Raw genomic sequence first — 21,804 nt, forward strand, 5'->3', positions numbered from 1 at the left:
GCACATGGGGTGAAAGAATCCGTTTTGGGACAGCAGCTTTGCCATGGACACATTGATAAAAGTTGCTGCTTTTCCTGCCATGCTCGCCTGTGCCTGCCCCATCTCGGGAGCCAGACGGGCGCAGGCAAAGCAGCAGAGACCTGAAACTCGGCGGCTGCGCGGTCGCTGTGGCCAAGACAATCCCACGTCAGCCACGAGAGCCTCTCTGGGAACAAGCAACAAATCCCAGAGGGCTCCTCTCCGAGCCGCTCCCCGAGTCCCTGTACCGAGAAGTTGTTGTGCAGCTGTTTGGGGAATGTCCTGGGGCTGTTTGGACCAGCTGTGTGGTGTTCCCAGTGCACACCGGGCAACCTGAATTCCCCCACAGGGACAAGGGCAGCTCATCTGGAGGTGAACCCTGGTTCCTTAAAGAATCATTTTTTGGTATTGACCTCCTGTCTGGGTGGCCAAGAGCAGCCTCCCACAGTGACACCTTCTCCCGTGGTTTGTCCCTCAGTCCTTCCCCAGAGTCTTTCAGGTGGCCTTGCCAACTGCAGCTCCGGACATTCCAGCCCCTCCAGTACATCCAAAGCTCAGGGCAGTGCCCTGCACACTCCCAGGCTGCAGTGCTGCTTCAGCTGTCTGCAGCAGGGCCTTGCCTGTTTGTACACTCATAATAGTGCCCTGCTTGCACACCCCACGTGTGCTCACACTCCTGCTCTGCACACACCCTGCTTGCACCCTTACACTTGTACCCACCACCCATCCCATCCATCCCAGGCACACATCCCTGATGTGGAGCTGGAGCCAGCTAGCTCTCCCTCAGCTCCACATCCGGAGTGGGACACACCTTGGGAGCAGGATGACCCGAGGTACGGCTTAGAGCAAAGCTCTACGGCACTTCTGGCAAGTCAGGCGCAGTGTGAAGGCAAGAATGAGGGGAGGTCTTTTGTATAGGTTTTGAAGATGAGCTTCATCTCCCACGGAGCCAGGAACAAAAGACAACAGTCACAGGCTATGCAACATCTTATATACGGGGGAGGAGTAAGGGGAGGATACAAATCATGAACCAATAGGGAAGACCTAGGGGAGGAGTTTAAGGCGGAGCTTGCAGTATATAAACCAATGGGAAAGCTTGGGGGGCAGGAACAGTTAACAGAATCCAATGGAATGTCAAATACAATATGATTGACAGGGAGGATTCTAGAACAAAGGGTAGGTGCTAAGTAAGACTGACACAGAAGGATCTGGATAAAGGGGTTGGGGCACAATGATTGATGGCAGTAGGGAGGAGGGTACAACTTGGAACAAACCAGCATCAGAAGGGGAAAACAGAACAAACCATTTGTGCAACAAACCTTAAACTTATTAAACAAAAACACACCACCACACATCCCTGCATGCCCCAACCCCTGAACCTGGCCATCTGGATGGATGTGGTACTTTGGGATGTGTTTTAGGGATGGTGATGGTGGTGCTGGGATGATGATGGAACTGGATGGGTTTGCTGGTCTCTTCCAATTTTGATGATGCTGTGACACAGGGACTGCCTCGACCCAGGTGCAGCACTTTGCAGTTGGCCTTGTTGAATCTCATGAGGTTCTCATAGTTTCACTTCCCAAGCTTGCTCAGGTCCCTCTGCATGGCCCTGTCCTTCCATGGTGTCACCATGGTGTCACTGCTCAGCTTCCCATCCCCTGTAAATGTGCTGAGGGTGAGCTGGGTCCACTGTCTGTGTCACTGGGGCAGCCAGGCAAGAGCCCCGGGTCCAAGGCAGAGCCCTGAGGGACACCCCTCGTCCCCGGCCTGCAGCCGGACATGGAACCACTGCCCACAAGTCCTGTGTCCGTCCAGCCAATTCCTTATTGCCGGAATAGCTCACACTCTAATCCCACAGCACTCCTGTGGGCAGAACAGCACAAAAAATGCATTCTATGTCAGTTAGATAAAGAATTAAACTGAATACAATAATGTTGAAATAGTTGTTCAAGATCTTTTTAATGACAAAAAAGCCAGACTTCTCTAAGTCCACTAAGATTTGTGAATGTGTCATTCCTTAGAATTTCCTTCTGCTGTTGAATGCTTTCAATCAGTGAAAGTTTGGTTAGGTTGCAGCCTGGACCCTTCTCAGGGATCTTGCTCAGAAGAGGATACAATACTAAAATAGATCTATGTGAGGAAATCTTGCTCTTTAGTAAGCAATAGGGATGGGGAGAGAATCCCTGACCAAATCCTACCTCACTGAGACAAGTCTGTGAAATGACTTGGAAGTGCCAAGAGTTAGACTCTTCAGGGAAATTAATTCCAGTCTCAGTTTAGGGAGCAGATCTCTTTCCAGTGCTGACCCATGTTTTCATGGGCTTTGCCGCTACAGTAAACATCTGGGAGACATCTACTGGAAAATGAAGACTAAAACTGTAAACGCTTGTCTAATCCAATAATGTGTACTTGCTTTTGCAGAATATTGTCATGGAATAATTTTATTTCTGAAAATAAAGCCCTCAACTCTTTAATGAACCCTTTTGAAAATGAGGCTAGGAATCATTCACAAGCTCTGCACTGCCTTTTAGTAGACCATCAGAGAGCAGAGTGTTCTGGCTCTTTCTCCCTTCGAAATCCACTCAGGAATCTGTTCTGGCAAGAGGGCAAGAAATTGCTTTGTTGTTCACAACCTGCAAATATTGGCCACTGAGGGCCTGAGCTGCACAGAGTTGCTGGCCAAGAGTAGGAAGTATTGTACTGTATTGTAATGCCAGGCACAGGAATTTGCAGTTGGCCACTGGCATGTTCAGGGCTTGCACACACATTTTTGCAGATTATCTCTAACTGGCTGTGGACAATGATGTTATCTGCCCAAGGAACCTGCCACTGCTGCTGATCATGTTAGCTCAAATATCTGACAGAACCAGATGACAACTCTTTGGTTTTGCCCATTTATCCCGTGCAAATTTCATATATTTTTTATTAGCTTAGCTTATTTAATTGTAGAGATTGTTAGTTGTCCTGGAGAAAAATCATTGAGAATGCAAGTTTCAAAGTTTGGTATCAAATCCTGCTGCCACTAATGACTGCTGATTTCATTCTACCATTTTATTTTTGTACTAAGGAGAAAAATCCAGGAAACTTTCAGAACTACATCGGTTAGACTTTGTTACTAATTACAGTTGTCCAAGTGACAGGAATGGGGAGACTTGTCTCCTCATTATAGACAAAAAAAATGAGCAAATTAGAAGGAATTTCCAGCCTGGGACAGTATCAGCATCTCTCAGCCTTCTGAAATCTGTCCTCTATTACTGCTATTTTGTTAATTAGTGAAATTACAATAGTTGTAAAAATTATGTAGCCCATGTCTGAACTTACTGCATTTCATTCAGATTTTTAAAGGTTAATTTAAAGTAGGAAATCTCTTTGTAACCACAGAAAAGAACAAAATGAAATTACCATTTCCCAGGTAACAGGACTAGAAATAGATGTGGTATTAGTCAACTTAGCATGTACACCCTGCAGCTTGAACTCAAATGCAAATCTGTTCTGTTTCCAGCACAGCAGTGGCCTGACTTCCCACTGCTTTGTGTGCACATTTCCCCAGGGAATAAGCTGTGTAGCTTTGCCAAGCCGATATCCCTGAGCGGTAGGAGCTGAAGCAAGTGACTCATGACTGCAAGACGACAGCATGTGATGCAAGACACACACAGGACAAACTGCTGAGAGATGCAGTTCATGGCTGAGAGGTTTATTCCCATTGCCAGAAAAGGCCTTGTTCTTTTCCAGCTGTTATCACGTTTCATAAAACAGATATGCAATATGTGCAGAATTTCTGACCCAAAATCTAAGTCAAACAATTTTCAAGGTTAAATATCAAAAACCAGGTACAGAAGTGCCTGTGAAATCAAAGAATTAAAGGCAATGAAACATCACAGATTTCTTCATGTTTGTCCCCAAAAGTGCCTTAAAAATGAAGCAAAACAAAAACATTTGCATGCATTTCTCTAAAGCTGGCCTCCTGACTACATGTAGTATTGTGTCACCCCATAATTACTTCTATCTCCTACTACTTTGCTTTCCAGAGCAGGGCTCTGCTTTGTTGCTGAAATACCTTTGTTGACAAAATTAAGGCTACCCCTTCAATTATTATAGGAATTATTATAATTCAAGGACAAAAAGAGATAACTGGAATTAAACTCCTGACAATGAGTTACTTTTCCCCAGTATTAGGGAATGGATACTAAGTGCAATAAAAATGGTTCCTCAGGATGCAAGCATGAGCATTCAGGACAAAACTGCAAGCTAATACAAAGCACTTTAGCTTCCTTAGCCAAGCAAAGGAGGCTTCCTGGCTTTCATTAACTTTGACTATTTTATTAAATGGACACTGGAACCAATATGTGCAGACATCAGCACCAGCCAAAATATTTATGTGTAGTTATGGGGAGTTGTACCAGTGTAAGGAGTGCTTTAGCTTAGAATTGCCCAGCACAGTGGTCTTGCATGTTTTTATAAAAAGCTGTATTTTTAGGTTCTGAAGGAGATGAGGATCAAGAATGCCAAGCTATATACAGTGCTGTTCAGCTGTGGCAACTTGTGACAGCAATGCAGCATTTTCAACAGAACTTTGTCATCACTGGCCCATCTCTCAGCTTGACACCCAGCCCCTTGGATGCCATCCCAGAAGCAGTTCCATTTACCTCAGTAAAACAATGGATGTGAGGATTGCAAGACTGGGCCTGACATTTGGAGACAAGAATGCTCAGAATATATGGAGTTTTGGTAAGTCAGTGACAGAGAACAGGTTTGAGTCGAAGTGTAAGTAAATACACAGCCCGCTTGATCTTCTGATTGTGTCATCCCTTAATATTGACAGTTCTTGACAAAGTTAATCACTTTAATGGAGCCAAGTGAAAATTTGGCATGAAACAAGGATAACTGTGCCCTCCTACCTCAAATGTTGCTAATACTTTATGGCAATTATCACAACCATAAGTAGGTACTTTACAATCTGTCTTAGCAAACATTCAACTGAAAAGCAAAAATCAGTATCTTAAATCCAGATGGTTTTCTGACTGAGGAATGCACAATTAGATGTTGTCTAGATGTGAGCAAAGACTTTGACACCATTTCCCACAGAATTCTTCTGGAAAAAACCTGGCTGCTTGTTGGTTGGACTGGTACACTCTTCACTGGAGCTGGGAAAGGGTCTGGAACATGAGTCCTTTGAGAAACAGCTGGGAAAACTGAGGGTGGTTAGCATGAAGAAAAGAAAGCTCAGGGGTGACCTTATCTTAGCATGAAGAAAGCTCAGGGGTGACATCACTCTCTACCTCCTACCATCACCTAAAAGGAAATGGTAAGAGGGGTTGGTCTCTTCTCCCAAGCAACAAGCAACAGGACAATAGGAAAAGGTGTCAGGTTGCAACAGGGGAGATTTAGGTTGGATACTAGGAAAAATTTCTTCACTGTAAGGGTTGTTAAGCACTGAAACTGGCTGCTTGTGGCTGAGTCACCATTCCTGGAGGTATTTAAGAGATGTGATGTGGTACTCAGGGACATGATTTAGTGGTGGACTTGACAGCTGGACTTGATGATCTTAATGGTCTTTTCCAGCCTAAAAGACACTATGATTCTAACTATTGTTCTCTGATGGTCCAATTCTGCTGTCTTCAAGACTTATTGAAGAAAGGAGTGGATATTGATACTATTTTCACATAACCATGGCATGTTTATTTTTTGTCAAATCTATGATGATTTATAGAATCCATATACAATGCACAAAATCTAATTTTAGGTCCTCTCTCTATGCATCTTTTATCAAGCTCATTGTATCATATTCTTGGCAGCTCCATATCTTTCCCGTTGTGCTTATATTGAAAATCTGGGCATTGGGAGACCTTGGTAGGTAAAGTCTGTTCCCTGTTCCAAAACAAGCTTACACACAGCTATCAATATTTATAAAATATTTCTTCCAGTAGTTATGAAAAACAAACAAACTGAAAATGAAACCTCTTCAATCTTTTAAAGCAATCTCTTCCTGTGTGTTTCATAATCCCTTTAATAATGGCAGCAAGCCCTCCATTATGGAAATTGGTTTATTCCCTTCTACTTCCTCACAGCTCTGTGTTGTAGGTATTTACAGGCTGTCACTAGAGTTGAGTTTTCATTAAGCTAAAGAAACCATTTCCTCCTAGGCTGTGTGTCCTGAGCCTTGGATTCTCCTTACAGCCTCTTGCATTGTGCCATAGTTCCATTTTGAATAAAACACCGCTCCAAAAACTTGGCAGTACTTCCCCAGAGACCCAACCAGTGCTGAGGTATGACTGGATGAGTCCAGGATGGCTTCCTATGCCTGCCAGACTCTGCTGCTGTTTATGCAGTCCAAAAGGTGATTACCTATATTGCAGTATTGTGACATTGTTGACCCATGTTAAGCTTGTTATTAGCTGTAATCTCACAATTTCTTCATGCATAGTGAGCTGGAATTCCAAAGGGTAACAACAAATATAGGAAGGCAGCAGCCTGTGCAACAACTGGCCCAGAAGGATGTTGGTCCTGTCTGCCCAGGAGCAAGGAAGGCAGGGAAAGATGTCTATCTCCCAGAACTGCTGGCTAGACAACTCTTGTGTGTATTCTTGCCTCAGGTCTGCCACAGGGTGTGTTTGTGGTGCACTGCCAGGCTGAGCAGAGAGTGAGGGAGATGTGAGAAACATCCAGGTGAGTTGTAGGAGAACAGAGGAGGAGGAACATTTGTGGAAGAAAGATTGCCAGTTGTTGATGAACTGTGGTCTTTTTGACTATACTCTTTCTTGCTCAAACTGATAAACTTCTCAAATTTCATTTCCAACAAATGTTCTGCTCTGACAAAGGGGATCTGGTTTGAGAGGTCAGGTTACTTTAAAGAAAATAAACCACAGAACTCCGTGCACATTCCACTGGGAGGCCGGGAGATTGAGGAGGTATCATCCAAGCAGTTCTACAGCAAGCAGCTGTAGTAGGAAGCTGAGAACAGCTGCTCTATTGCTGACATTTTGATCTAACCTGCCCTGCCTTTTTTCTTTAATGAATCTTTCTGTCACCCATTGAACAGTTATTTGCTCCTCAAACAGCCCTAGTAATCCCCAAATTTGGAGGAGTACCTGAGAGTTATTTTATTTTTAAGAATGACAGCACAGTAGGAAGCACAATCACTATGGAATTGAAACTTAGCTTCACTTTTTTCTGAGACACATAGCCTTCTTCATGAGGGAGAGGCCTGACTTAAAGAATAAATACAGCAATGTCTGTAAAAAAACACAGCTCAGAAATTGTGTGCTCACCTTTAGATGAGCTGCTTTCTGGAAGGGAAGGAGAATTGTTTTCTCTCCTTTGTTTCGCATGTGGCAACTTTTTTAGTGTACAGACATATAGCTTCCCCCATACTTTGAAAAATGTTAAGGCTGGATACTGTTGAGTCACACACATTCTGTGTATGCAGGTTTTACTCCTTAATCCATTATAAAGCATCAAGAGAGGCTTCAGATATTCCTCTGCAGAAAGCATAAAATTTTCTAGGAATTGGATTTTGATGGACATTTCAGAATATTAGCAAGAAAGTAGCAATCCTGCATAAAACTGGTAAGTGTGTATCTTCACTTACAAGGTCAAGGTGGTGCATAAGCACTAATGCTGAGCAAAGGATGAAAACCAGGGAAAAGGAAAAAAAAAATCTGTTTTCCAGCAATTGTCCTCTAAGCTAGGGAGCATAAATGATGCAGGTAATTCATTGCTCTGGCCTTCCATGGAGATGGACAGATTTCTGCGATTCAAAAAAATATGCATTGAAGGGCTGAAGCAAATGTTGGTACTAAGGCCAGCCTAGAATGAGCCCTAAGTTTCTTAATGCAAGTGACAACTGAAGAGAGAACAGTATGTTCCCTCATTTTCCAGTAGATTACTTATGATGAGGAAAATACTCTTTCACCTTGCTAAGAAATAATCATGCTATTTCAAGAGTCGATTCAAAGCTTTCCACGAAGAAGAACAAGAGGTGCCATTCCTTGTTGTGAGCTGTGATTGAACCTGTGTCAGTCAATAATGACAGATGGCCAGAGGAAGATGAAATTCCCAAACACATTACCAAGTCCTATCTCAGCAGAGTCTTGATGTATTGTAGCACTTGCCAGCCAACACATACATCTTCTTTTACTCTTTGGCAGTTCTCTGAAGGGTTTTTTTTCTTTTGGGTCAATAACACACAATTGCACTCATTTCAGAACCCAGCTGTGAGGGTGGTGCTCTGTCAGGCACCCACAGCTTGGGCCAGCGTGCCACCTCCAGGCATTGCTGCCTGTAGGGCTGCCTCTGGCATCTGTGACTGCACAGGGCTTTCCCAACACTCGAGGAAGGGAAACTGTCACAGGTGGGATGTTTGTGGCAGTCCCTGGCTTTCCAGCTGGATGTGATGGTTTGTCCACCCCACTGTACCACTGCAACCCCTAACCCACATTATACAATGGCAGATCCAGATGTCTCTTAAACACCTGCAGGAATGATAACTCCCCCACTTCCCTGGACAACCTATTCCAATGTCTGAGCACCCTAAAATTGCAAAAAACATCTGAATCACCTCTGCCTCAGCTTAAGGCCATTTCCTCTAGCCCTCTCACTGTAGGCATGGGGAGATGAGACTGGCCCCAACTCAATATAATCTCTTTTCAGGTATAAAATGCTCCTTTACTGTGTCCAGTTCTGGGCTCCTGAGGACAGGAGAGACATGGAGCTCCTGGAGCAGGTCCAGCAGAGGGCAATGAGGATGAGTGGGGGACTGGAGCATCTCTTACGAGGAAAGGCTGGGGCCTGTTCAGGTTGGAGAGGAGATGACTGCAAGAGACTTCATTAATGGGTATAAATATCTAAAAGGGGGCTGTCAGAGGATGGACCAGGCTCTACTTGGTGACTCCCAGCAAGGGGACAAGAGGGAAGGAGCAGAAACAGACGGTCAGAAGTTCCACCTGAGCATGAGGAAGAACTTCACTGTGCAGTGACCAAGCACTGGGACAGACAGCCCAGAGAGGGTATGGAATGTCCTTCACTGGACGTACTCCAGAGCCATATGGACACAATCCTGTGCCGTGCGCTCTGGGCTGGCCCTGCTTGAGCAGGGCGGCCGGAGCCGGTGACCCGCTGCGGTCCCCTGCAGCCGGAGGCATGGCGCGATGGCCGGGGCTCGGCGCTCCGGGTGTCCGAGCTGCGGTCGGGGCGGGCCGGGCCCGGCGCTCGCTGCCGTTGGCGCCGCCAGGCGCGGGCGGGCGGGGCGGCCGCGGGGGCGCGTGACCGCGTGACGCCGGTGGGTGTGAGGGGCCGGGGGCGCCGCGCCGGGGCTGCCCGCGGCCGGGAGCCGTGTCCCCTCCGCCCCGCACGCGGCCCCGGGCAGAGGGCGCGGCGGCAGTCGGCCATCGGGAGCCGGCCGGTGCCCGCCTGGCCGCCTGCCTCCCTGCCGCGGGGGGTGTGTGACAGGCGGGCAGGGCGAACGCGTCACGCCGCCCGCGCTCCGCCCTCCGCTCCTGCTCCCGGCGCCGCCACCTCGGCCCGGCGCGGGCAGGCGCGCGAGGCGCAGCCATGGAGCCGGAGTGCCGGGTGCTCTCCATCCAGAGCCACGTCGTCCGCGGCTACGTGGGCAACAAGGCGGCCACCTTCCCCCTGCAGGTGAGCGGGCGCGGACCTGCTCCTCCTCCTCTCCCTCCGCCGCCGTTCGCTGCGGGGCGGCGCGGGGAGCCGGGCGGGCGGTGTGACGGCAGCGCTGCCCGGCGAGCTCCGGCGCCCGGGCGGCTCCTGCCAAGTAAGGTCAGGGCACGGTGGGGAGATGCCCGCTCGGGCGCCCTCCCCGCCCGCCCCGGTGCCGGCGGCAGTGCCCGTCCCGGGGCTCCGCGCACCCCGCGGCCGCTGCGGCTGCGCCTCCCGCCGGCTCCGCGCCGCTCCCGTTAACGTGGTTCCTCCTGGGGCTGTGGCACGGCGAGCGGGCTCGGCAGGGGAGGGGGAGCCGGGGGTGCTGCCGGTGGGGTGCCTCGGCTCCGCGCTGCCTGCTCCGGCTCCGGGATGAGGGCGGCGTCGCCGCCGCCAGCAGGCGCATCCAGCCGGGGCTGTGCCCCTTACGGCAGGGTCATCGCAGTGTCCTGTGCCGGGGACCCGGGGCAGCGGTGTCCTTGTGCTGGCACCGCTGCGCCCCGCCTGCCCTCGGCGGCGGCAGGGCTGGGTGATCCCCCACGGATGGTGTGAGGAAGCTGTAGTGGGGTGTAAGGGCCACTTTAATGCGTGTGCACGGCAGGGCCAGAGAAGCTGCCTGACTTACACGGCTCGAGGGTGTAATTGGATCTCGGCCTTCATGGCTGTCATGTGCTGCCTTCGGGGTTGTTTGCTTGGATCTCGCCGGTGGTGGGAAAACATTGGGCGAACCTTTGCATATGGCACTGTTGGCTCTTGTGAAGGGTCTGTACCCTAAAAGGGCTGATGTGGGGCCTGCCCATCCAGAGGTGCTTGTGCCTTGACACACGCGTGTCTGTATGGAGCTCTCTAAGAGCCTCATTACCAGAACACGCTGTGTTGTGACATTGTTCATCTTGGGGTGTGCTTACCAAACGATGGTGTAACTCATTGGGCTAGACAGGAGAGATGTACTCTGGTAAATGATGCGAGTGACATCAGGCCTGCAGCAAGCCAGTGTCACACCCCCATATCACCGTCCAGTTACAATGTAACCAAGTCTCTTGAAAATTAATGTGTGGTGAAGGATGATGTATGTGTGTAATCCAAGTATTGTGGAAAAATACGAGTATGTAGAGCTCCAGGCCAGAAAGGTTGTCGTGCACTGCAGGCGAGCTGTCCTTCCTTTCCTAACAAAATTATCTCGAAATTGTACTTCCCCTTTCAATTTCTGTGTAGCAGAAGAGCACACAGTAGTACTTATTCCAGAAATCTCCAGTCTCTTCAACTGTTCTCTCTCTATTCTAATTCTCTGTCAAAGGTTCTCTTTACTTTTCTGTAGCTTAACCTTTCTGTGACACATGAACTGTGTAACTTGGCAAATGGGTTCCTGGGAAGTGTTTTTAGTTCCTTGGCTGTGATTGTAAAAAATACTACTGGAGTTAAAGAGTAGTAGCTCCTTTGTTCAGGAGGCTGTTGCACTCAAACTGTGTAATATTCCTCTGTATAGTGTAACAAGAAGTTTCTGGAGTGGGAGGAAAAGAAATTTACTTGGGGAGCAGCCAAATTCCTGCCACTACTGGCTGCACTTGAAATCCTATGTAGGCAGCCCTTAGTGAGGATGTGCTTGCTGGAAAGTTACCTGAACCCTTGTTTTCCTAGAACATCAGATGGAGCAAGGTGCTCCAAAGTAAAATTTTGCTTTTCTCTATGAAGAGAATTACAAACCTGAGTCTTTCTCCTATATTGTTTTTATCTAGCCATGAAAATTATAACCTGTATCTATTCTTGAGGAAGGGTGCAAGTCTGGCACTCTTTTTATTTCCCATTCTCTGTTTTTTTTTTACTTTAATTTTCTGAACCAGTTATGTGAGGCTCCCTTTGGAGTTCCTTTGTATTGAGTTTGCAAGGCAGGGTTTATGTAGATATGTGTGTCCGTGTGCTTGTGAGGTCTGATGGGCTGAAATCCTGACATAACAGTTCAGGAATCTGCATTTGGACAGCAGCATCCAAATCAAAAACCTGACATAGTTTCACATGCTCTTTGCAGACTTACCCAAAAAACATTACTTGTGTTTGCATGACCTGATCTTTGGTGGAAATCTATGACATAACTATCAATAGCCAGCAATCTGCACAGAAGAGAATTCCTTAAGATCTTTTTTTAATCAGTTGGTTGCGTTTTGTCAGGCTTCCACTAGAGTAAAAGCTAAAGTATTTAAAATGTAGATTTGTGGAAGGACTTGCTCTGTGGAGTGCGTTGTAAACTCTTTCTATATGGCAAACACAGCAAAACGTAGTTAGACCATATATTAGAGCAGTTATAATAATGGAAGTAATAAAGCTAAATGAGAAATGTTAGCACCCTTGACATCATTTCAGGTTCAAATACATTTAAGTAATTAGACAGTCTCAATTAAGTAGTTGGTCATAGAGGAAACATAGATTTGCTAGGAAGTGAACTGCCCTCAGCACTGCTTTGAATTCTGCCTTGTCAAGAGTTTAAATAGTTTTCACTTGCTTGGTCTTAGTAGCTTAAAAAGTTCTGAAGGTAGTTCTGAATTATTTTTAAAATAGTCTTAAGGTATTCCACAGCTGTGTATTCAGAGCTTTTAGTATGAGGGAGTGTTTCAGGATTGTCCAGCTTTTAAGAGAGAAGAGCAGTAGGCTGTACATTAACTTGGGGAGTTGCTACTGTGAGCCAGATAAATTATTTAAAAATACAAAAAAAGTTTCTAAATTTCTAAATGTTTCTAATATTGACTAAGATTTGTCATAGTTTTTATGGTGCATATTGTCACCATGACATTCAACTTCACTTTTATCATATGTGATTTTTTTTTTTTTCTCCTTAGAGACATCTCTTAGCTGTTAATTTTAAATATAATTTTAGCTTGCCCTTCCTGCCCCACCTTTTTGGCAGGCAGAATGTGGCAATAAGTAAAGGGAGCAGAACTGGCAGGCAGAGAGTTAGAGTCCTTCTCAAACCATAGAGAATCCAGAAGGACAAGGTGATTCCTCTTTTGCAGAGGTACCTCATTCTGACCAATAGGAAAAATTTGGTAGGCAGAGGAATTTAAGATTCATATACTGCACCCATCATAATATCAGCTCTTGGGAATCAGTGTGTCAGTCTGTGTGCTCAGTTCTTGGGGCCTCCATGAGCTTCTAAGAAAGAGTTTTGAATGTATAAGGAAGTGGCATGAGAAAATCCTAGCCAGTTTTACCTGGGTACTGGACATTTGCATTTGGTTGCCACTGGAATAGTTCACACTCCTGTCTGCAAACCAGAAAATGTTGATCCCTGCTTATGTCTCAGTAACAGTGATGGTTTAGGGTGGTTTTGTTTGTCTGTTTGTTTTGTCTGCCCTAAAACTTACAGAATTTCAGAAAATCATGCCTCTGTCTCGAGTATTTAATTCCTGACTTCCTTTTATATCTGCTTACCTTGAAGACAGAGCTAAAAGCTGAGACAAACACCATTAATTATTTGGATCTGGAGAATGAAATTGTCTGTCCTGAGCTGTAGAACCATAAACAGTTTATACAATACAGGATAAAATGGCCTTTTCAAATCTGTTCAATTATTTTATTTTAACATTTTTTCCCTGCTAATGGAGATAGTAGTTGTTCCAGGTATTAAAAAGGACTGATGATTCTCAGACTACTAGTTCTCAGTAATTCTCCTGTGGAAAGAAAATAGTAAGTCTACACTTCTATCTCCTTCTTAATTGTAGGAAAGATGGGAAAACAACTTTGGTCAGCACAGGTGGTAATTTCTTTGATATTTAGGGATGGTCTTGAGCTGCCTTGTCCAGTATATGCTGAGACCAAAACCAGTAGCAGTAGATCTTTCCTAATTATCCACTGCCTCAGCAAAAGAAAAAGTTAAAGACTTATTTTTCTTTATTTTATTGAAAAGTACAGTAAAATGGCTTAAAAATTGTGTAGAAAGATAAAGTGCATCTCTTATTTAAGATGACTCTTCTTTTTCAAACCTTGCTATTGTGTTAATAGTATGAGTCACAAGAAGGATTTATCAATCAAAAGTCTTTACAGAGTAACAATAAGAAATGTTCCTACTGGGTAGCTCTTATTTTTGTTACAGTTCAAAGGCTGAAAAAACCTAAACCTTAAACAAAAAATAAATACAAAGATGAAAGAATGCATTTGGTCTTTGTAATATCCAAAGATTGTTCTAAATTGCATATCTGAAACAACAATTACTGCTCTAGAATCATACTTCAAATGAAGCTTGTGGGAGACTGCTTTTTTCTCCCTTTGTTCTTTCAAGAAAGGTAGATAAGGGGTGAATTAATTAAAAAAAAACCCAAAACAACCCAAGACAAAAAAAAATGCACAACTCCTATGGGAAGGCTTGTTCAAAGCTATGTAAAGAGCATTTGCTTCTTATGTGGATGTCAGCACATGTAGCTGCAAAAGTTTGGTGAATTCCTTCCACAAGGTGAGGCTCTGAAAAAAACTTGTAATCCAAAAAGTCCAAACAAGGTGGCTCCCCCCACCTGGCAGTGTGGATTTCTGGGAAAAGGCTTTACCAGACCTTTCCAGAAGTGCTTGTCCAGATGAAGCCAGCTGAGGTGCACTGAGAGAACTTTGAACCTCTCAGAAGATTGCAGGAGATGGACTTTCCACCTGCATGGTAAGCGGTGAGGGAAGGTGAGTGGGACAGGATTGGAAGGGGATAAGAAAGTAGATTATTACTCAAAAGACAAAAACAACAAACAAAAACAAGAAGGGGTGTCTGTATCACTTTCAGCTCCTAACATTGCTTTGAGATAGACTAGACTGAAGCTACTGGGGTCTCACTTTTACCTAACAATGGGAGTTTGTTTGTCCACAACTCTAAACAAAGACACCTCAATTTTCTCTTCAAACTCCTAATGGAATCTTTTCAGCTACTAATGCAAAATAATCAGCTTGAAAAATTAGTCATTTTGACCTGTCTAAAAGAAGTGCAGTTGGGGCTGCAGATGTGCTGCGGACTCTGAGTGACTGGGCAGAGCCTGTCATGAACAGAGAGTGGGACTGACTGAACCATCCTCATCCAAGGTCAGGTCTGTGGGACTGTGGGGTTTCTGACTGTTTCTGACTCTTCCTGCAAGTCACTCAGTAGTGGCAGCTTGTTAAATAAGCCTTTGTCATGAAAATACAGAAGATATAGTCATGAAAATACAGAAATGCTGAGGGATGTTCACACAGGCTGATTATAAAACAGTTGTAAAGCTGCAAAAAGCAATTTAAGATGTATTAAAAGTTATTGTGCAGTGTGTGTACGGGGCCAATTGACCAGTTGGCATTTTATTAAACTTTTCAAAAAGATGGTGATAAATATTTACAATGATTGGTGATTCTGGTAATTCACTGAGTTTTTTATAATAAATGGTGAAAGTTTGAACCATGCAGATGCATATGCTGGTATTTGACACAATGGTTACACTGGAGTGTGTGTAGTGACGTGTAGTGAACAAATAGTTTTTGACAGAAATGTAATCTTTTTATCTGTCTCAACACAGCAAAGGGAAAAGATGAAGGAGGATCCCATTTGGTGTCTATGAGTGCATGCAAATATTTGACTTGAGAGGAAGCAAAAATACTTTACCCTGATTCACCCACTGTCTTTGGGAAAAAAATTGAGCTGTCAAAAAATTGCAAATCTTATTAAAAGACTGGAAAACCTTGCCTAGAGGTGGATTTGCACTGTTTGTGTGGGGAATATAATGTACTCAGAGACTCAGTGGCAAGTGTTTACTTGCTTAAGGCATTTTAATGTTAGGAATGGCCTTATTTTATGAATTTAAGTCTTAGAGGTTTTTTTAAAGTTTTCCAGTATTTGAGGTCTTATTTCTGCTCCAAATTAAATCTCCAGATGAGAGAATATTTTTTTGTGTATAAACAAACAGGGACAGATAACAGTGTGAAGAATGATCAGGTTTGTGGGGAAAGAAGAAAAGGCTTCAAGTTAAAGTTAAAATGCATGGAAATGTATTAAAAAAATGTAGTTTGGAATAACAAAATTAATCTTTAATTATATATATATGCAAATTGTAAAAAGGTATACTTGAGAAAAACAGGGGACATACAAAGTCACTGATAGCTCTCTAAAATCTTCCTTTAAGTAAACTATTGTCTTTTACTATTCACTTTTTCTGTTTATATCCAAAAAATTATGGTCACTTTTCCTTGAAAAGCATATTTAGTCATTTTAGATAAGGGATACAGCATTATCCATGGCTGACTGAGCACATACCAGGCAGGTATTTTTAGTTTCTTTAGGCTGAATAAATGCAAGTGGAAGTTCCACTTCAGTTGCTCATGTTGTATGGAAAACAGGCTGGAGTTGGTGAGGCAAGGTTAATGTGAGGAGCTGGACATTAGTCTTGGGACATAAAATGTCCATTCTTCTGAAATTACTATATGCAGTAGAGTGTTCAGCTGCATAGTAATATGTACAGGGGAGAAATATGTATATATATATATATATATATATATATATATATATATATATATATATACGATGAGCATAATGTTTGAAACATGCCAGGGAGGTCTGTGCTGATAGATAATACGAGCCCCAGGAGAAACCAGACTACTTCATCATCTTTTGGCTTGGCAGCAGTGGGATGACTTATCATAGCTAAAAAAATATTACTGTGCTGAACTACCTGAAATTTTTCAAGCCTTTGTTCAGGACTCGTATTTGTTCATGTTAATTCATCCGTGACACCTCCGAGCTCCAGTTCCCTTAACATCTGGAGCAATTATCCATAGAGCAGGAGAGAGAACTGAGATACCAAATCCTCTTCTGTGGTTCATTTAAAAACAAAACAAACTTCTCTTCACCCTCTGTCATCCTTTGTGAATTTTAAGCATATGGAGTAGTTTGGGCTGAGTAGAAATCCTTTCATGGTGATTTAACTTTGCTGTCTTGAGAATGCAAAGCACCTCTTGCCAGCTGGATGTGTGGGACTGAGGAGGTGCTAGAGCACACACTGGAAAATGGAAAGTCTCTCCCCTGTGGCAGAACAAAAGCTGGAGGGCTTTCTGATCTGTGGATGCAGGCACTCCCAAAATCAGCAGTAAATGCTTTTCCTGACCTGCAGAGCTCTTCCAGTCTGGCCACAGCTTTTCCCCTTCTCCCCACTGCGGGATCCACCCATGTTTTACCTCTCAGAAGAGGATCTGCGAGGAAATCCCCAGCAAGGGTGGCACAGCTATCAATGACATAAATAAACTGAAGGGAGGAAGCCGTGACAGTCTTCAAGTGCCCATTGGAAACATCCAGAGAAGTGCAGTGCTGGTCTGTCCCACAATATCAAAATATAGCAACATTTTTTCTCTTACTTCATTTGGCAGATTACTAGCCAATAAAGCCAAGAGTTGTTATCCTTCATACTCTCCTTATTTTTAACACTAAGTAATTTGGGTTTTTTCCTGAATTTTACCATGTTTCTTTATAGCTGCTCAACATGGTAATTCTGTCTCCATTTTCTCTAGGGGGAAAGAAAAAGAAAATTAGTTACAGCAGAAAAAAAAATGTTGGCTAAATTCTCAAAATTAAATACTGTTTTATAGAATTGTACACTGGAGATTGTGGTCATGTATTTAGTAAAGTCTGGCCTAAATCTAGATAAAATAAATATATATATTTTACAAATCTGTCTACCTTACAAATCTGTGTATTTTATGAGGCTTTTTTGTATGATGAGTACTACTGCTCAAGGTTACACTGAAGGAAAACTCTTTTTCCATCCATCTTCACTGTGGTTACTCTCATTTTTCTGGCAGGATACAGTCCCTGGCTCACAGGGGTGACAACCATGCTACCTATGAGAAAACATTAACACAACTCTAAGCATTTAACAAAAATGAAAACATAAGTTTTAAAAAAACCCAGCTGTTTTGTTCTCGCTGTCATTAATGGAAGTAACATTGTGCCTCTGCCCATTCATACAACAACCAAACAAATACAGGGCAAGCTAATGTTTAAGTTTTATATTTATATTGTCACCTGTCCTCTAGGCTACTGAAATCTGCTGGTTTCAGTGGAGAAGCCAGATTGAGAAACGCTTGCTCTGGCCTTACTGCTGCCAGCTGGTCGTTCCACCTGCACTATTTTGTGTCCACTTCGATGCTCCAAGGAAAGTCATTTTGTGAGGCCATGTGGTAAACTGCTCTGAGAAGTCATCCAGGATATAAATGACTTGGCGGAAATGGAAAAGAAGAAAGTGAGTGTTTATTTTGTGAGCCAATTTCCTGATCCAGCTCCCTAACATAGCCCCACAGACAGCTCTTTTGGCATAGCTGAGGTGTCAGGGCAGGAGCAAGCCCCAGGCTCCTGCACCTGGTGTCTGCTGGAGGAAACATTTTTCAGAGTACTCTTCTCTAAGACATCTGCTTATTCTGAAGGAAGTGGTGAGACATCCACTCTCCATTAGCTTCATTCTTCCTGTGTGTGGTCTTGGTCTGATCTTCACATAGTGTGGCCCCTCCTTCAGGGAGCTGTTTCCTGTTGTGTTTATTCAAGTATCTCTTACCATGCAGTTTAAGGTCTAAACCTTTGGTAGGAGAATGGGATCCATTTATAGTCTACCTAAGAAGTCCACATAAATCATGTGCTGGATAAAACAAACCTCCTAGGATAACTCCACCTTAGATGTACAAAATATGCTTGCCACACCTTGCTGATGGACTGGTGGTTAGAGATCTGGCTAGCCAAAATATGAACAGCAGGACTAAAAATGAAGTAAAAATCATAGGAAAAGAATGTACTGTGGGATCCTCCTCCACCATTCCATTGACTAAAATAAAAGAGATCATTTCCACGCCTGTTGAACCTATTGCTGCTGTCTGTGTCTGCCTCTCCTTATCAGTGTTTGCAAACTTCCTCGTGTAGCACTGCAGGATTCCAGCTGGCAGGAATTTGCAGTGACAGTATGGTGTTTTTGTCAAATTACATCCAAGTGTAGAAGGAAGCAGCATGAAGATGATGAATCTGAAATCTGCAATGAACCTACTTCTCCATCTGAAATCAGCATCTAAAGTCACTGTTGCCTAACAGTAAAGAGTCTCAGGTGGAATGTGTTTCTGGGTGGAAGGCAGGCAGAGACCCCCAGCACCACCTCATTCTGCTATTTTTATGTTTGTCCTTTCGTGGGAAGAGTGAAAGGGAAAACAGCAGCAGAACCAAGTTTTTTCATGTCTTTCATTTGCCATAACCTTTATAAATGGGTGTCTTGAGGATCCATCACTTAATACCACTCCAGATGGCAGGAATGGCCTCCTGCCCATAGAAGGGTCAGTAGAGCAGTCTACCATGAATCTTTTGACCCTGCAGTCATCTCGATCCCAAACTAGAACTGTTGTGATGCAGGGAGTAGTGCTGAGGAGGGTGTGTGTCTTGCAGGCACAAGAGGCTGTTTGTTTGAGTAGCTGATGGAAATGGTTATGATGTAGAGTGAGGAATTTCTCAGTGCTGAATAAAATGGCTGAGGGGAATTTTGATAAAGGGATATATTTTATGTCATCTGAGCACCTTGCATTGAACATTTAGTAGTGCATGCCAATCAGTCCGTCCAGGTGCAAATAAAAATTAGTGACACTGTGGTGTTTGCTCTGAAGTATCCCTGTGTCTCCAAGACTTCTTTGGAAAAGCATCTTTAAGGCATTACTGGATAATCTTGCATTTGACCTAATTACGATTCAAATAAGTACTTGCATTGCAAGCCTTTTCAGAAAAATCAAAAAAATATTTGAGAAGAGATTCACTGCAGTCTCAGGCTGTTCTAGTCTTTTCTGTTCACTTGGTCATGATATTATAGCTAGATCAGCCCATCAGAAAATTCTCAGTGAGTACCAATTTTGCCAGAGCACCGTGACAAAAATTGTAGTCTGCTCTTGCAGAAGAGAAAGGATTTGCTTTCTGCTCGAGTCTTTACAATGTCCTCTGTGGTGTCCAGTGCTGAAGTCAGCTTATAAATCCTGAAAATGGGTATGCAGTTGATCACAGGTAAAAAAGGGGAGTCACTGAAGAAACAAGCCTTGTTCTAGTGCCCTACCACCCTCTGGGGAAAGAGTCATTTCTTAATATCCAACCTAAACCTCCCCTGACTCAGCTTCAGGCCATTCCCTGGGGTCACTGTCATCACAGAGCAGAGATCAGTGCCTGCCCCTCCTCTGCCCCTACAAGCAAGTTGTAACTGCAGTGAGGTTTCCACTTTGTCTCCTCCAGGCTGAACAACCCCAGCCCTTTCAGATGCTCCTCATAAGGCTTCCCCTCCAGACCCCTCACCATCTTCGTAGCCCTCCTTTGGATGTTCTCCAATAGCTTAATATCCTTCTTCCATTGTTGTGTCTTTTATTCAAGGTCATCCTGTGTATATTTTTTACTGTCTGTTTTGTAATTTTCTATTTCTAACCTCAGAATTTGAAGTGGTCAGTTCATAAATCATCAATAATATGTCCAGCATCCCTGTCCCCAGTTTATTTGCTCTAGTCTTTTCATCCTGGCACAATATCCCCAATATCCTAAAGATTTTTCTTTGCAGTGCCTTGTCAAAAGCTGCACTAAAATACAACTATATTATAAGAACAAAGTTCTCTTTAGATATTTGGTGTGCTTTATTAAAAGCTCAGAGAAAAAAAGAGACTGTTAGTCAATAGCAGTTTCAGTTCGGTTTATCAGCCCACGCCAGCAATTATTCCTGCTTTGCTAATTGTCAGGACATGCCTTTTCTTTTTCCCAAGTTCCTATTTCTCAAACTGAATTAGTGTTTTTACTTTTCTGCACCCACTACAATGTGTGTTTTTTTGGTTCAGCAGCAAAAGGAAGGGAATGCAGTTAAGTGAAAGAGCTGGCACACAGCGAGAGGCACAAGCTGCAACTGGGAAATTTTTCTCTTTCTCCCAGTCCAAATTAGTTTGATTACAGAAGTTCAGCCTTTTAAAACATGTTTCTATGCCATCTCCAGAGGAATACAGTGGAGCAATGGTGTTCACTGGAGCTGCAGTGATGGTTGTGTGAGATGAAGTTCCAAACCCTAGGACATTAATGCAAACAGCTTGTAATACAATTCATACATAGAGCAATTCATGGCCTGACACACAGACTTTCTTAATGGAAAGTATTGCTGCCATTACTTCTTGGCAAAAAACACCCCAAACCTGAAATACCTTGTTTGACAAGGTAATTTTAACAGTGGTAGTAAAGTCAATTCTGTTAATGTCCTTCAATTAAGATTGAGTTTAATATATATAAAAAAGTTGGAAGGAATAGAATGGATTTGGTTTATGTAATACAGCAAAATTTTTTACATGAAAAATTCCTGGATAATTCAGTTTGTGAACTGCACACATGCTCTGCTGAAAGTCAGCAATTTGGAGTCTTACCACAGGATTTCTTGAAAATCATCCTTTGACTGATGCCACAGTTGGGATAAACCTCACAGGGTGTTAATAAAACAGTTGGGGGGGGGAGAATATTTGTATTTTGTGTATTTGTATTTGCTTTTAAATATTCACTTGTTTTTTAAAAAGCTGCTGTGTGCTTTAAAGGATATAAATCAAAGTAGTCCCCAGTGCTTAGAAAGCATGACTGGCTTTTGAAGCTGAGGACTTTTTTTTTCCTTTCTATAGAGCCCAGTGGCTTGTTATGTGCAGCTATTAATTTTTGAAAATTAGACACAACTTCACAGTTCGGTGATGAGAGGACTGGATCATCTCTCTTACAAGGACAGGCTCAGAGAGCTGGGTGGTTTTGGTTCATTTGATGATGTGTGTAATACTTTTTTTCAGTATTTACTCCTACTTTGCACTAATTCATCAGTCTGTTACCATTTATTGGCACAAAGGACAGGATATGCCTGCCTTGGATATTTCATCATTTGATTATTAATTAGAAGGAGAGTCATCCTTTTTCCATGGAAGTTTTACTTGCAATAAAAGGTATCTTGCTACAAAGCAGAAGAGTTGACATGCAAGGAATTTAGGTGTTGTAATACAAGGCTGCATTTATTTAGGGGAGAACTGGATGCATGAAAATCAAATCCTCCTTTCAGAAGTGGAGTCTCAAAGGTTCTCTTCTCCTGATTAGCAGAACTTTGTTCCTTCTTATCTTTTAACCATTTTTCTGTGCCCTTT

General features: G+C 43.6%; 1 protein-coding gene across 2 annotated transcripts in view; it reads left to right on the top strand.

Annotated features, from left to right (window-relative positions):
- The first annotated feature begins 9,313 nt into the window (after positions 1-9,313).
- PDXK (pyridoxal kinase) overlaps positions 9,314-21,804 on the top strand; it is a 41,306-nt gene continuing 28,815 nt past the window's right edge. Inside the window, exon 1 of one of the 2 annotated variants that reach the window (XM_086879619.1) lies at positions 9,314-9,654. In XM_086879619.1, coding sequence (XP_086735745.1) covers positions 9,568-9,654 — 87 coding nt within the window. In that variant the 5' untranslated portion in view covers positions 9,314-9,567. Of the gene's footprint in view, positions 9,655-14,176; positions 14,309-21,804 lie in introns of those variants that run through there. The other variant, XM_023924158.2, reaches the window with a different exon arrangement.

Source organism: Cyanistes caeruleus, chromosome 3 (assembly GCF_971803275.1).
Source record: "Cyanistes caeruleus chromosome 3, bCyaCae1.hap1.1, whole genome shotgun sequence".
Lineage (NCBI taxonomy): Eukaryota > Metazoa > Chordata > Aves > Passeriformes > Paridae > Cyanistes > Cyanistes caeruleus.